The sequence below is a fragment of the Gossypium hirsutum genome, chromosome A03 (genome assembly GCF_007990345.1).
Source record: "Gossypium hirsutum isolate 1008001.06 chromosome A03, Gossypium_hirsutum_v2.1, whole genome shotgun sequence".
NCBI lineage: Eukaryota > Viridiplantae > Streptophyta > Magnoliopsida > Malvales > Malvaceae > Gossypium > Gossypium hirsutum.
Window position 1 is genome coordinate 921955 of NC_053426.1, and position 16897 is coordinate 938851.

Genomic DNA, 16897 nt, shown 5'->3' on the forward strand with positions numbered 1-16897 from the left:
TATATATATTTATATTTATATTAAGTCCCTAACCCAATAATAATTAAACCCATAACCCAAAACCTAATTTTTTTATCTAACTAAATAATCCACCTCAAAATATAAAATTTTAAAACTTATATATAATACAATAAAATATTTATTGTATTTATTTGTATTTTTAATATAATAAAACATTTATTATATTGAAGGTATTATATTGAAGGTAGTATTTTTTAATATAAATATTTTTAATGTGTTACAAAACTTTTATTTTAATATTTTTAATGTTAATGTATTATATTTTAAAAAAATTATCTTTAAATAAAAATTAATATAAAAAAATCAAATATGAATAGACTGAATTTATTTTTCTTAAATTGAGTCGGGTATAAGTAAAAAATAAATCTATACTTCAAGTTATATTAGATTTAAATTTAAAAAATTAATATAAATACTTTGTATGAACCCAACTAGATGAACCAACAACACAGTTACGCAAACTAACGAAACTGTTTTACATATTAGAGCTCCTCCATTATAAATTAAATTATATTAAATAATAAAGGTTAATTAATTTAATGATTTCAGCTGAATTTTCCCTCCACCACACAATAAAACCGCGCGTTATGTGTACGTGGATAACGTTTCCCCTACACCAGCGTTTTTCCTCCACGCGCTATTTATTCGCGCTTATACACAACTCTCTCTAAAGCACATTCCATATTTAACGCAAATTTCACCTTTTTCTTTTTCTTTCCCTTTCTCCCCCAGTTCGATTTTTTTTTTCAATTCATTCTTTCCCCCACCAAACCCTAACCCTAATTCAAGAAATAAAGCCAAAAATCCCATTAGTAATTATCAAACTTAACGAATTCGGAGCACTGAAACCTTTCCATTCAATGGATTCTCAATTCGATACGGCGTCGCAACCTGACCCTGCCACCGATGCTTATACCTTCCTCGAATTCAACACCCAAGGCGAGTCCGATTTCGAGTACGCCGACTTCCGTGATCCGATTCGTTCTTGGCCGACGCCTTCTGACGCTACTGTCGCTGATCGTTCAGCCTCCGACCACCATTCCGACACTCCCGCGTCCTCTTCTCCTTCTAGCGTTCCGAAAGGCGCTGGCCGTGGCGCGACGAGCAATAATAATAACAGCAATAGCAATAGTGTTAGCAATAGTGTGGCCGTGGTTGATTCGTTAGCGACGGGGATTAGTGGATTGAATTTTGAGGAGACGGTTGGGGAAGAGGATGGCGGTTATGAGTATGGGAAAGGGGATTTCGCGGAACACGCTTGTCGATATTGTGGGGTTTCTAATCCGGCTTGTGTGGTTCGTTGTAATGTTCCTTCATGTAGGAAATGGTTTTGTAATTCAAGAGGGAATACGTCGGGATCGCATATTGTTAATCATCTTGTGAGTTCTTTTTTTCCCCTTTTATTCATTGACATATATTGTTTGAGAACTAGTGTGCTGATTAAGTTTTAATGAACATATATTTTTTCCCCTTAAGTGGGAATGGTGCCTTTCTTTTAGGGTGTTTGCTTTGGATTTTGTTGAGTTTATTATAAATGTGTTCGTAGATTGATAAAGGAGATGATTGTTGGTACTTGTTACTGGTATCAAGTTAATAGATGCACTTTAAAGTTTAAACTAGGTAATTCTGCAACAAATTTTGATTCAATCACAAAATGCAAGATTCTTGGTCAGAAGTTATGTTTCAGTTACTTGGATACATGAAATTATGGCATCATGCGTGCCTCTTATAACTATTCTAAGATTAATGAAACTTACATTTGATTTATTGAAGACAATTTATTTCCATCTTTCCCTTTGAGATTGTTGGGAAGCGGTTACACACTTGAGATGAGATGCTAGTATTTAGAATTTTTCTTTTTCCCGCTTGAATAAAGAGTTTGCTTATAAGACCAAAAGAAGTTAGACATTCTCTAAAAATATTCAGACGTGTCTTTATGTTTGATTATGGCTTGTTTGTGATTAGGTCCTGATTTGATAGTTGTTGACAGAAAAGGATAATAGACGGTAATCAGAAGTCAGGCCTTTATTCTATACCATGAGACAAGACCTTTTTCTTGTTGGAATTGCAACATGATTACGATTATGCTTTGCTTTAGGAATAGTTTTTAAATACATTCACACATGCTGAGGACCACCATTCATTGTTGCTAATGTTAAGCAGGTCCATGCTGTAATCATTTCTTTCTTTAGCTTGGACTGTTTTTTCTGTATGCCGTCCTTGTTTGTTCTTTTTCCTCTTCTAGTATACCTTTCATTTGTGAACCCACAAAACCTAAATTTTTGTTGCTTGCTTGACTAAGTTTCGAAAATGTACTTTGCTACTCAAGCTTGCCAAGGCAAGCAATTTCATATAGCCATGGTGTTATTCAATTTGTAAAAGTTCCCTTTAGTTGTGTACATTCTATAGCTTGTTGTACATATATTTGCATACGAATTGCTTTTAGTAAATATATATGTTATTAACTGATAAATTGAGTATGAACTAGTGTTGTAGATTCTCCAGTTGGGGCTAGTCACCAGGTGCTGTTGATTAATGAGTTTGTTTTTTGTTGCTGTATAGGTACGAGCTAAACACAAGGAAGTTTGCCTCCATAAGGATAGTCCTTTGGGAGAAACAATTCTTGAATGCTACAACTGTGGATGCAGAAATGTCTTCCTTCTTGGTTTTATATCTGCTAAGACAGAGAGTGTTGTTGTTCTTCTTTGTAGAGAACCTTGTTTGAATGTAAATGCTTTGAAAGACATGAATTGGGACTTGAGTCAGTGGTGCCCCCTTATTGATGATAGGTGCTTTCTCCAGTGGCTGGTTAAGGTTAGTATTTCCCCAATCACATGAAAATAACCAATTCATTTAAGGGCTTTCTAATACATTTCAGTTATACAGATCCCATCTGAAAAAGAACAGCTACGGGCGCGGCAAATAAGTGCTCAACAAATAAACAAGGTAGAAGAGCTTTGGAAGACAAATCCTGATGCCTCCCTTGAAGATCTTGAGAAGCCTGGTGTTGATGATGAACCACAGCCTGTGGCCTTGAAGTATGAAGATGCTTATCAGGTTCCCAATTTGCAAAGATTGCATCATTTTTTCTGTGCTTTACTATTGTGGAAAGACAAGAAGTTTCTTGTTATAATGTAGTTTACTAATTAAGTTGGTGCCTTTGCAGTATCAAAATGTTTTTGCTCCACTTATCAAGCTTGAAGCTGATTATGACAAAGTATGTATATTGTGTTCACACTTCTTATCTCCATCTAAGTGCCCTTAGTTCAATTGTCTGTGCAATATCCTTTTTATCTTCTAAAAATGTACTCATGTCTAATTGAAAATTTTGTTTTCTGCAGATGATGAAAGAATCTCAAAGCAAGGATAATGTTACAGTTCGATGGGATATTGGGTTAAACAAGAAGCGTATTGCATATTTTGTCTTTCCAAAGGTGCTTTAATTGTTTTCTCTGAATTAATTCTATTACCCAAAGGTGTTCTTGGCTGATCATCACCACCTTTCCCTTTGAATTATGAGGTCTCTTTTAGTTTTAGAGTTTGATAAATGTTAAATCTGATTTTCTGGTTTTGTAGGAAGACAATGAGCTGCGTCTAGTACCTGGTGATGAGTTGCGTCTGCGTTATTCAGGAGATGCTGCTCATCCTGCATGGCAGTCTGTTGGGCATGTGGTATGTGTCCCCTTGAGCTTGCCCATTTAATTCTTGTGTTAATATATTCCTGTATATATGTGCCATTGATTCTATGTGTTATTTGTATAAAACATGATTTTGTGGTATTCCTGAATAAGATTTGTGCATCTGGTGTACTTATGAGAAATGTACGTATAGATGATCTTTCTGTTGTTTCAGATCAAGCTAACGGCACAAGAAGAGGTTGCGCTTGAGCTCCGTGCTAGTCAGGTAGTTTTGATCTCTATTTTGTTGGTTGATTTTGTCTTTTGGGAGGTATTTAAACATCGGTAATTATTTTGGTGCAGGGAGTTCCTGTTGATGTGAACCATGGGTTCAGTGTTGATTTTGTGTGGAAGAGTACAAGTTTTGACCGAATGCAAGGGGCAATGAAAACATTTGCAGTTGATGAAACTAGTGTTAGTGGGTAGGCTTGCTGATTTTGTTTTCTTTGTATTTGCTTGTATATATTGTTACGGTAACTAGCGGCTTATGTATAATTTTTCCAGTTTTCTGTTTGTATTTCTTTTGCTTCATGTACCGCAGTAGCATTTTTAATAAATCAATAGAGGAAATAAAAGATTTGTACTTTAGAAAAAAAGATGGTTCTGTTTAACTTGTTGACTTGTTATATTTACGACTTTGAGGGTTCATATTTAGTATATTTTCTGGGTATAGTTTCTTAAGCATGTTTTAAGTTTGGTTAGATATAGGTTTTTTTTTTTGACAGTTACGGTTGTTAGATATAGGTTAGGCATGGTTGAGATACTTTTTTGTATCACATAAAGTTTTGTCATAAAACATTTGTTCTGTTCAGTCAGATGCCGACGAGGTCTCTTTGATTTTATTCTCTTGTTATTCAAGGAAAAGTTGTCCACTTTAGTCTTAGCTTCTGTCTTGTTATTTATCCCAAAGGTCATGCATCTTCTGAACTTGAATTGTTAGTCCCTTCTATGTAAATTAATTGGTTTATTCTTGCAGATATATTTACCATCACCTGCTTGGTCACGAGGTTGAGGTGCAGATGGTTCGCAATGCACTGCCTCGTCGTTTTGGTGCCCCTGGTCTGCCTGAATTGAATGCATCCCAAGTATGGCACTTTTGTCATTTTCTTGGCTTCATATGTTGATTTGTGCTATATAACATTTTTCTTTGAATTTGTGTCAAGTTGTGTTGACCTTTCTTTGATGGACAGGTTTTTGCTGTGAAGAGTGTTCTTCAGAAGCCTATAAGCTTGATTCAAGGTCCCCCTGGAACTGGAAAAACTGTTACTTCTGCTGCCATTGTATATCACATGGCTAAACAGGGTCAGGGGCAGGTAGGAGCTTCAATGCAATTCTTCTTATAGTTCATCTTTTATTTTGTCTCTGTTTCTGATATTTCAGTCTCTTATCAGGTTCTGGTCTGCGCTCCAAGTAATGTTGCTGTTGATCAGCTAGCTGAAAAGATAAGTGCCACTGGGTTAAAGGTAGAGAAATTCTGCTGGTGGTCAAGTTAATTGCATTGACAATGTTTTGTCTTACTTTATTCGTATGTAAATTGATACTTGTTCCTAATTATGTCTTTTGTCTAAAGGTTGTAAGACTTTGTGCAAAATCAAGAGAAGCTGTAAGTTCTCCTGTTGAACATTTGACCCTGCATTATCAGGTTTGTGTTGTCTAAATTTTGTTATCTCTGCTGTTCCTTATTTGTTGTGCATAGCATTATTCAAGTTGGCAATTACTGCATGCAGGTTCAACATCTTGACACATCTGAGAAGAGTGAACTTCACAAGTTACAACAATTGAAAGATGAACAAGGTTGGGATAATTTTCCTGTTCTTAATGATGAGAAATGATCTATTTAGATGGATATTTTTTTGATGAAAATGTTCCAGTTAGAGTTACTGGGACATGGCCGTGGTTAGACTGTGATGAAAAGGAGGTTTTCAATTAACTTGTAAAGTGACAATGAATGTTCATGTCTTGCTTGAAAATTAAATCTTACTTATGCTGGATTTTGTTTAATTGCACTATTTACAGGTGAGTTGTCAAGCAGTGATGAGAAAAAATATAAAGCACTGAAGCGAGCAACTGAGAGGGAAATATCTCAAAGTGCTGATGTCATTTGTTGCACTTGTGTTGGGGCTGGAGATCCTAGATTGGCTAATTTTAGGTTCCGCCAGGTTGAATAAATGAGACATGTAATTTTTGATGATCTCTAAAAAAATAAAAGCTCTTATATCCTTTTTTCTCTTCATTAGGTACTTATTGATGAATCTACTCAGGCGACGGAACCTGAGTGTCTCATTCCTTTAGTTCTTGGTGCGAAGCAGGTAACAGATTGTCTAACTTATCAAGATATGATTTCTCTTGTTTCCCTTGAAATTTTCTTGTTTGGTTTTCTAACATTTGTATTTTTATTTTAGGTTGTTCTTGTTGGTGATCATTGCCAACTTGGTCCTGTTATTATGTGCAAGAAAGCTGCCCGTGCTGGATTAGCACAGTCTTTGTTTGAACGTCTAATTTTACTTGGTGTTAAGCCAATTAGATTGCAGGTGATGCCCTATATTTTTGTTGGTTTTGCCCTTCATTTGTATGTAATTGCTGATAGAAAACATGTCTGTCTTATAGTAAATGTTTCTGTTCTATTTTTAGGTTCAATATCGTATGCACCCATGTTTGTCAGAGTTTCCTTCTAACAGCTTCTATGAGGGCACCTTACAAAATGGAGTGACAATCAATGAAAGGCAATCTTCGGGCATTGATTTCCCTTGGCCTGTGCCCAATCGTCCCATGTTTTTTTATGTACAGGTATTGGAACTGTGTTTAGGTATTCATATTCTTTTTTATCCATAGCTGTGTGTTGGTTTGGAGGGATGAGGATGGAAAGGGCATCACATTTGATTTAATTTGCCTACAGTTGAGTTCTTTATATATCCCATGGTTTGTTTTGTAATTACATAATTTTGTTTTAGATGGGGCAAGAGGAGATTAGTGCTAGTGGAACATCATATCTAAATAGAACTGAGGCTGCAAATGTTGAAAAGATTGTTACCACATTCTTGAGGAGTGGGGTTGTTCCTAGTCAGGTGATTTTGTGGACTTCTTTCCTTTTTAATAAAGTTTTTTTACACATCTATATCGGTCAGCATTATAACTTTCGTTAACAACTATTTTAAAATATTATAGATTGGGGTCATAACACCTTATGAGGGACAAAGGGCGTATATTGTGAATTATATGTCAAGAAATGGTGCTTTGAGACAGCAGCTTTACAAGGAAATCGAGGTTATTTGTAGCTTTGAATTTAAAGAATAAATGCTGTTATGATGTTTTTCGTACTGTAATTAACTTTTTTTTTTGAAATTTTGGGGGTTTATATAAGGTTGCAAGTGTCGATTCTTTCCAAGGACGGGAAAAAGATTACATCATCTTGTCTTGTGTGAGAAGTAATGAGCATCAGGTTAGTCAACATATATGAGATATAGATATAACATTTGCAGCTTTGCTTTCTGACTGAATTTATCTGTCTTTTATGTCAAAGTAATTCTCAATTTTGAGCATCCATAAGTTCTGCTAAAAGCCTAAAACTGTTTCACCTGCTTTATAATTTCAGATCAGCCTCTGGTTATGGTGTTCATTCAATGTTTGATACTAATACTATAACCTTATCTGATTGTCTATTTATGCTTTAATATGAGAAAAACTATTGTTGCTTAACTGTTTTGTCCAATCTTTTAGGGTATCGGATTTCTAAATGATCCTCGCAGGCTTAATGTTGCCCTAACACGTGCTCGATATGGTATAGTAATTCTTGGAAATCCTAAAGTTCTTAGCAAACAAGCTTTGTGGAACGGTTTATTGACACATTACAAGGTATCTTTCTATTTGTCTTTGTAACAACGCTAGCACAGTATGTATGTGAATGTTAAGGTTGCCTGTTGTTAATTGTGCCCTGAGAATTTTACTATCTTTGTCTCTGATCCCTTTCTGTTAAAATTTGCAGGAACATGAGTGCCTGGTTGAAGGACCCCTCAATAACTTGAAGCAGAGTATGGTTCAATTCCAAAAGCCCAAAAAGGTTTGTGCATGGAATGAAAGGATGGTGCCTATTATCTGTTCAAGTTTCTAGCTTTTGCTTTTGTTAATTGCCGTTCTCATTTACCTTTAGTTATCAGAGGTTGTCAAGGATAATGTGAATTTAAATGATGTTTGTGTTTCTTGTAGATTTACAATGACCGGAGACTTTTCTTTGGAGGTGGACCTGGGATTGTGCCTAGTGATAATTTTGGGTCTGCTGCCTCACCGAGTCCAAATGCTGATAGAAGAGGCAGTCGTGCTCGGGGTAAGCTTTTGAGTATATTGAGTGTGCATGCTACATGTATTTCATTTTACCACTGTGGAGTTTGGACACCTGCAAGTGATGCGTCTTTTACTGACTTGCACAATAGCTGTAGAATATGCCTTGGGAACTTGTATTATTGTTAACGGATATAAATATCTGTGGACCTTCTTATGTTATCAATTACAGGTGCTTATATGCCTCCTGGTCCACCTAATGGTACTCACAAGCCTGGAGTGCACCCTTCTGGGTTCCCAATGCCTCGGGTTCCACTTCCACCTTTTCCTGGTCCTCAGCCTTACGCTATTCCTGCTCGTGGAGCTGTACATGGACCAGTGGGAGCTGTTCCTCAGGTACCTCAACCTGGAACTCGAGGCTTTGGGGCTGGGCGTGGTAATGGTGGTGCTCCTATCGGTAGTCATCTTCCACAGCAGCAAGGCACACAGCAAAACATTGGAACTATTGGATCTTCTTTCAACTTCCCTCTGGAGAATCCAAATAGCCAGCCATCCGTGGGTGGTCCATTATCTCAACCTGGATTTGTTAACAATGTTCGTACTTGATTGTTCCCTTCTATTTTTGTTTTAGTTCTTGTACCTTCTCTTTGACATTGTGGAACTAAGTGTGTTTATCATCTATAATAGGTCCAAGGGCCGAGTCAAGCTTTCCGTGATGGATTTTCAATGGGAGGAATGTCCCAGGTACTTATTCTTTTCTGGAATCTTCTGTTTTTTCTTCAATAATTGCAATTTATGTTCTTGATAACAACTTAGAATCACACAGGACTTCTTGGGTGAAGACTTCAAAAGCCAAGGCTCACATGTCCCTTATAACATTGCTGATTTTTCTACACAGGTATAGGCTCTTAACTAGTATTTTTATTAATAGTTCAGTATGACATAAATCAGTTAGCGGGGTTTGCTTGGTATCAACTTTGAACTTTATAAGAGATTGCATCAGTGGGTCATTGCTAACTTGCCGATCCTCAGTGTTATGGTCTTAAAATAAACAAGGGGATAGAAACATTTTAAAAAAGCAGTATCATGGCAATTAAACTGGATGTTTCCTGAGGGCATTGTAGGGGTATTGAATATGTTCAGAATAATCTGTTTTGCATAAATTTCTTTCTTCTCTTTGTTCTATAAATAGAACAAGAAAGCTTCTCTCTATGTTTCAATTTCTTGTTCTAAAATTTTGGTTGCTTATGTGTTTGTTTGTAGGCTTCTCAGAGTGGATATGCTGTTGATTACCTTACACAAGGAGCACAGAGCGGGTTTCCAGGGAACTTCCTAAACCAGAATTCTCAAGCTGGATATTCTCGTTTTGGTTCTGGAAATGATTTCATGTCTCAGGTTTGCCCAACATGCTGTGGTGTGATTAATTTATATTTTTTTCCCATTTTTCCTTCCTGACAAAATTCATAATTTTACAGGACTACATGAATCATGGATCACAAGGCCTGTTTACTCAGGCTGGCTTTAATGACCCTTCTCATGATGATGCATCTCAAAGCCACTTTGGCGTGTCTAATCCAAACCAGCTTCAGTCCCAGGTTGGTTCATATCTTCGTTTATTGATAGAGAATAATTGTCAACTAAATGTTCAAGTAGGCAATATTTAAAATCTGTGTCCTAATTAGGAAGTTGCCTTTTAATGCTTGTCCAGTTAGAGAACAGTAATATTGTGAGATCATTATGTTACATATGTGAGTTTTTTATCTTCGTTCCTGTATTAAACGGAGAGTATATGGCTATCTGTGTCCAGGGCTTGATGAATTCTCTCTACTCCCAGCCCTTTTCCCACTACAACACACAGCCACTGAACTTGCCTGCTCCTCAACAGCAGCCTCAGCAGGACCAGGGCTCCCAAAACCAGAAATTTCACTATAACGGTTAAGAATAAAGATGCATATTGCTTTGATGGGTTATAGTCTTTTGCAATCAGCAACTTGGTTTGTGCTGTCCTTGTTTGCCCAAAACATACAACTCCGAAGATGCTTAACCGTTTGCCTGTTTTGAGGTCAGTTAAATTTCTGTCCATAACCTGTAAGATACAATTCCTTATGGTGGGAATAAGTATAAATAGAAGTAAGAGTAAGATGGTTATGGGGACTATGTGCAAATACTGGGGAGTGCATCCAGGGCTGTGAAAAGAAAAGGATAACCCCCAAATACCTGTTTTGAAGAAATGTTATTGATTCAAAAGAGCATTACATGGTAGGTTTTGTCAAAAGGGTTCGATATTAAAGATGGCAGGCCGTTGGTTTAACTTATGGGATAAAAAACCCATTATAGATACAGAGAGGCAGTTACAGGTGAAGAAACATTTTGTATAGCGTGCTGCTGGGGAATATCGGCTGACCCTTTCAGCGCAACCTGAAATGTAATTATACTCTTTAACTACCGCTAGTAGACGAGGCCAATATGTTGGAAAGTGTTCTTGGTGTTTGTTGACACTTTACTTTGCATATAAAATGTTGTTGATGGCTTTGTTATGAGAAATTGTTTTTTTTTCCGTATATATACAATGAGTTCACACTATACAAACCACAAACAGGGTTTTTTTTGTGATTCGAACCCACGAAATGGGTGTTGGGGTGAACAGTTGGTGCCGTTAGGTTAAGAGCTGCGGTTCAGAAATTGGGTTTGTTTTGACTGTAGAGATGTCATAATGGCTCATAATGAGCCTGGTGTTCAATCTTTCTTTTAAAACTCAGACACAGGTGTTCTTGAGATTGCTGACTCTCTGCAAGTACCAATGTTTCTTTCCCCTTCTTTATTAGTACTCCTCAAGAAATCCAAATGATGAATTTTATTTTTTCATGATATCCTATCAAGCAAGTTAAATGGCAATGTATTGGAATCTGCAGTAAAAATTCAGCTAAGTTATTGGAATAATCAAATGACATTTATGTCTCATTGTTTGGTTATTTTGTATCTACACCAGTTTTTAATAATACAAATAGATGAAATTTTAACAGAATGGGTTAAAATTTTTTTGATTTAATGTTTATGAACTAATTTATCCATTTCTTGAGTGGAGAAAGTAAAATATAATTGACTTTTAATACAAGAGTTTTTATGGTAGATTTCTTTCCTAAAATGATTTGTGATCTCTTAACAATAAGTTCAACTTTATGCTGAACAAAAAGCTGAAAAAATCAAAAGGTTATACAGAACGTTATGTGATAACCCTACTTTCATGGGTAATCACTTCTCTGCATAAATTTCTCTCAAATATCTTTAACCCTTTGCCATAAGATTCACATCCGTGAATGTTCTTTAATTATAAGCCATGAAGGTGCAAAAAAAAAAAAAAGACATTGTCAAAAGTAAGTTTACGAAATGTTGAGGGCATCAATGCTCGATGTAGAGAACATTTTCGGCTACTTTGGTTCAAGCCATTAGAGTCCAATGAATGTCTAAACATTAATATTCACTTACTCGAACCTGCCCGTTTGCCACCTTAAGCACCATGGTTTAACAATGAGAGGGTTATCAACCCATGAAATTGTTTTCCCATCTTTGGATTTTAAAGCCCTAAAAATCAAGCCATGCTTCATTTTCAGTAAGCATGACGGCCCGAAGGTAATCACAAACATGAAAGTTGAAAGATCCATGTCATAAGATAATTTAGTTGGGTTGATTTACTATTTGGTATTTATATTTGATTTTAATGTTCAATTTGGCGTTTTAGTTTTTTGTCCCAATTTGATACTTAAGTTTAGTTTTAATGTTCAATTTGATAGACGGACTAAACATCATGTGGCCCAATAAAGTATTCGACATGTGTGCTCTAGTAAAAAATATAGGTACTTAATTAGGACAAAAGAAAAATTGAGGTACTGAATTGAACATTAAACCCAGACTTGAGTACCAAATTATGGCAAAAACAGTTAAATATAAAATTAAAAATTAAAGCCAAATATAGATACCAAGTAGTATATTAACCATGTTTTGGAATTAATGTATTTCACGTCTGTTTTATTGTTTATAAAGATTAATTATTTTGTGGTTCATGATTTCTTTTCCCAATAATATCATATTCAAAATTCGAATCTGAATTCTTCCATTTAGGGTGTAATATATCTTACCATTATATCAAATATTTACTTGTATAGAATTAGTATCAATATACATTTGATGTTTGATGTTTGACTTTCCAACCAAAAAATAAAATAAAGAAAAAAAAAACCCATGCTTATGGCAGCAGCACTCAACATTTTCTTTCTTTAGGCCAAGTAAAAGTTAGCCGACCACCTTAAAGTATATATATCATTCACTTTCTTCATATCTCATCTTTATACTTGTCAACCCCATTTGTTTATTGTTAACCCTAATATTATCTTATATTTAAGCCTAAATATTATGCTTAAACCTTTCAATAAAGAAGGTTTGAAATTTGTGATTTCCCAATAGTATCATGTCCTTAATTAATCTCGACACTTAATTCCATGGGGACAAAGCTTTTCTTTTGTTTTCTTTGGTTTTCTAAGTGTCTTGATTAGATAATACCTTTAACTTTGGTTTTCTAAGTGTCTTGATTAGATAATACCTATAACATCTTGTTAAAAAAAATTTAATATACTATTTGGTACTTGTGTTTAATCTTAATATTCAATTTAGTATTTGAGTTTTTTTTTTATCCTAATTTGGTACATGCATTTGGTTTCAATGTTCGGTTTGGTACCTAGACCAAACGACATAATGGATGTTTGGCATGTGTGCTTTAGTAAAAAATATAAGAGCTTAACTAGGATTAAAAAAAAAAAAAGAAGAAGAAGCTCAATACCAAATTGAACATTGAAGCTAAACTCAAGTATCTAATTGAAAATAATCAGTACCAAAAGTGAACATTGAAGACAAACTCAAGTACTAAATTAGGACAAAAAAATTTTTCAAGTACCAAATTGAATATTAAAACTAAATGTAGGTACCAAATAAGATATTAGCCCTAAAAACACAAAATGGCATGTTCAAGTTGAACAATAGGATATTTGATTGAATCACGAGTGAAATAACAAAGTACTAATATTAAGTTTTCAGTTGATATCAATCTCTGATTCGATCTTTTAAAAATCCCAAGCTTCGACCCTTTACCACTAGGAAAAAATTAAAAAAAATGAAATTGAAAAAGAAAAAGAAAAAATGAGAAAAAAAATAATAATGAGACAATCAAATGTCCTTATTCATTATTTATCTTTGAATCAAAGTTATATTGGTTAAACAATCCAGTTGAGTCTTCAAAGAAAGATTGCTAAATTGGGGTTTAAAAGCAAATCCCATTATGACAAAGAAATTCCATCTCTTTTTCTTCCCTAATTTTTGCTACTACCTGCAAGATTCAGTTGAGCCATTAAGCTTTGTTGTAGGTTTCATAATGGGCATTTGCCTTTATTTAAAAAATTATTTTCTTTTCTTTATTCCTTTTCATATTTTGTTGGTGGAGATCAATGGCCAATTCCCTCCTCCCCCTGAAACAAGGCTATCAAATGCTTTCAATTTCAAAGGCTATACTCATCTCAACATCAACTTTTTTTCAAGGGACCTTTGGTATATATATTTCTTTCAATCCAACCCTCACTCCATTATCATGGCCAATGTGCACTCAACCAAATTGATCTTAATCATGATTCCTTGTCCTAATTGATTTTTGATTAGTTTAAAGACTAACTTATTAGCCTACCTTAAAAAACAAAATAAATGGTATAGCCAAGAAAATGCTATGGAGTATCTTGATAATGCTACTCCTAAGTGGGGAATTTTTATTGGATAATCAAAGTTTAAAACCCAATTTTTCTTAGTGATCAATTGTGACACATGAATTCAAACAAATAAAAAAAAATCATCAAAATCAAACCTTGAAAATATATCTCTTAAATAAAATTATTTTTAGACTAAAACATAAGTTATGTACATCGGTTTGATACGAGAAATGAAAACTAATCCTTGTACATCAATATGAGGTATACATGGCATATCACATGTCACTGTCTGGTTATTTTGTCAGCCACACTAGTTTTTAACAATATAAATGAATAAAATTTTTAACAAAAAGAATTAAATTACTCTTTGATCTAACATATAGAGACTAATTTATCCATTTTCTAACTACAATCTAACTTCTAATACAATGACTTCCATAATTCTTCTACCCTCTCACATGCTTTCCAAAGGCTAATCATATTTATAAATATGAAAATAATATATATATTGTTCCTAGTGATTATCAAGAAAGGTGAGATTGAGAAGGAAGCATCATTTCCTGTCATTGTTTTTGGTTTGGTTGAGTTAGCATATATTTATAGAAAAGTCTTCCCATGTGTATTTGCAGCCAAGAGACATGGCTTCTCTCTATAATTGTTTATTCATTGATGTTTATTTTTAGAGCTGTGATGGGATGGCCAAATTTGAATGCCACTGGTTTTCATGGTTCCAACTGTGTGTGTCTGTTTGATTGCCAAAGCTTTTTCCATAGTGATAATGAGCCTTGTTGTCAATATCCCCCGCTGGACCACTTTGAGGGTTTCAACATTATTCGTGCAATATTTCAAATATAGGTAAAAGTACCATATACATCTCTATATTAAGAGTCAGATTACATTTTGTCTTCTCTAATTAGTTCATATACGTTTGATCAAAGAGTAAGTTGATTTTTCCATTAAAAGTTTCATTATTTTTACTATCAAAACCAGTCTATGTACATAAGTATGAGGTACATGTGGCAAATCACATGCCACTGTCCGGTTATTCTGTCAGCCACACCAAGTTTTAACAGTACAAATGAATGAAATTTTTACAGAAATGACCAATTTATCTATTTTTCTATAAAAAAATAAAATACAATTAAATTCTCAATACAAAATCCGCGATTTTTAAATATATTTATCTGGTTGATATGAATCACTTAATTACCTTGAGACCCACTTCTAGTTCCATTATGCCATACTCTTTATTATTCTCCTAAAATGTCATTGAAACTTTTTAATTGAAAAAATCAAGTTATTTGTTTAATTATAGTTTTAGACTTTTTATTACGTTAAAAATTCAAGATTTAATCTTTATAATTTGATATAATGTTTAATTATAATTGATCGAGTTTTATAATGTTGGTAATAAATCTAAATTGATAATAATGTCAATCACTATCATTAATGGTGATGACGTGATTTTTTTTTATTGAGAGGAGGGTGTGGGGTGGGGAGTGGGGAATGGGGATCTAATATTAACATTATAGAGTTATAAGGACCATATTATGTTAAGGTTTAAATGTCAGAAAAACTCTTGTAAAATAATTAAAAAAACTAATTAAGAAGTTAAACTTACTTAGAGTCATAATAGAAATTAATTGTCACGTTATCACTTAACGGATTAGGGCCTTCAATGGAAAAGTTCATTTCAAGAATTTAAATGATTGCTAGTCTTCAATTAAGACCCTTATTCAGTGTAGTATTTTATTAGGGGTTCAATTAATTTTTTTAAAAAATTATTTTATAAGATTTTTTTTAAATTTAAACCTAAATAAAAGTATCAATTTAGACCTATTAATATTATAAAAGTAAAGAGTCAAAATATGCCAAATTAAAGAAGAGAGAGATAAAATATCAAATTTTCATATAGTAAAAGGATTAAAACCACAATTAAACCTTTTATTTCAAAGAAATCATCTACAAAACTAAAAATGTGTTTAATGCAGGGTGGACACGTCAATTCTGAGTTAAACACAAATAGAAATAATTTCAACCACCTCAACTCAAAATAATTCAAACTTGAGTGTTAAACTCAAATAATAAAACTTTAAATCATCGGAACCAAATATAATGCGACCTAGAAAATCCGAACCCAAACGGTCCAACATGATCCAAACTCAAAATGTTTCGAACACAAAATTAATCTGAGTTAAAGTTGACTAAAAATATTTAAAATCTAAATTAACCCAACTTAAATTAAAATAAATTGCAGGTAGAGACGAAAGCAAAGGAGGCAGACAGTGGCCTTGGCCCCTCAAATAGTAGTTTTACTATTTAACTCTTTAATTTTTTTTTATGAAATTACATGCTAGTATAACGATAAAATTATCCCTTAAATTTATAATTCATTTATGGTCCTCCTAAAATAATTTTCACATTTCAGTCAAAAAAAAAGTGAATCCTATGCAAAGACTGAGCCAACTAATTTGATCCAATTTCTTAGTCTAACATAATAACTTCACTAAAAGAATTTGGTAAAATTTTAATTCTAACCAAATCTCTAAACATTTGTCAGGTTATTATTATTGAAAGGGACCAAAAATGAAGAAAATAAAAGGGTAGTTAAGAAAAAGCAAAGCCGAGGAGATAATCCAATGAAAAAGCATTAATAAATATTCAACATCGGTGCCTGCCTCTCCCCTTCATGGTCCCTACTATGCCTTAAAAACCCTAAAAACATCTACAAAATTGTTTGTCCCCATTTACCATTAGCCCAAAGCATATATTCTAATTAATTTGTGGCTTCTCTCTTTGTTGAACACATAAAATTTAGGGATAAAGTAAGATTTAGTTTCTGAATTTGATTTTTTTCTCATTTTGGTCCCTGGACATTAATTTTGAAAATTGGAAGCTTTTCTTAATTTAGTTTTTGAACTTTTATTTTGTTAAGAAATAATAACATGATACTTTGAGATTGTATCATGCCATCACCTGAATTTATTTATAACAATAAAAAAAATTATAATTTGTACTTGTTTTTTGGTATTTTTTAGATTTTATATAAGTTTTTTTTTAAATTTCCAGGTGATGATGTCATAATCTCAGAATGTCACGTCATTACTCCTAAACAGAATCCTAATTTAGAGGACTAGATTAAGAAAAGTTTCCATATTCCAAAACTAAGTGGACAAA

General features: G+C 33.7%; 1 protein-coding gene across 1 annotated transcript; it reads left to right on the forward strand.

The window, feature by feature from the left end:
* The first annotated feature begins 690 nt into the window (after positions 1 to 690).
* On the forward strand, positions 691 to 10510 carry LOC107933728 (regulator of nonsense transcripts 1 homolog). The gene is made up of 29 exons (XM_016866006.2): positions 691 to 1400; positions 2584 to 2835; positions 2908 to 3078; positions 3188 to 3238; positions 3363 to 3455; positions 3598 to 3693; positions 3874 to 3924; positions 4002 to 4120; positions 4675 to 4783; positions 4889 to 5011; positions 5090 to 5161; positions 5269 to 5340; positions 5426 to 5492; positions 5715 to 5857; positions 5936 to 6007; positions 6101 to 6229; positions 6330 to 6485; positions 6650 to 6763; positions 6864 to 6962; positions 7060 to 7137; positions 7416 to 7550; positions 7681 to 7755; positions 7902 to 8019; positions 8206 to 8567; positions 8661 to 8717; positions 8800 to 8871; positions 9237 to 9368; positions 9449 to 9568; positions 9781 to 10510. Exons 1-29 carry the CDS (start codon positions 882 to 884, stop codon positions 9910 to 9912), a joined length of 3789 nt encoding a protein of 1262 aa, XP_016721495.2. The 5' UTR covers positions 691 to 881; the 3' UTR covers positions 9913 to 10510.
* The last annotated feature ends 6387 nt before the right edge of the window (positions 10511 to 16897 follow it).

What these genes read in the sequence shown, in the direction of transcription:
- LOC107933728 (XM_016866006.2), top strand. Translation starts at nt 882, where the DNA reads ATGGATTCTCAATTCGATACGGCGTCGCAACCTGACCCTGCCACCGAT. An exon ending in TTCTCCAGTGGCTGGTTAAG is followed by an intron (nt 2,836 to 2,907) that starts GTTAGTATTTCC and finishes TCAGTTATACAG; the next exon opens with ATCCCATCTGAAAAAGAACA. An exon ending in GATGAAACTAGTGTTAGTGG is followed by an intron (nt 4,121 to 4,674) that starts GTAGGCTTGCTG and finishes TTATTCTTGCAG; the next exon opens with ATATATTTACCATCACCTGC.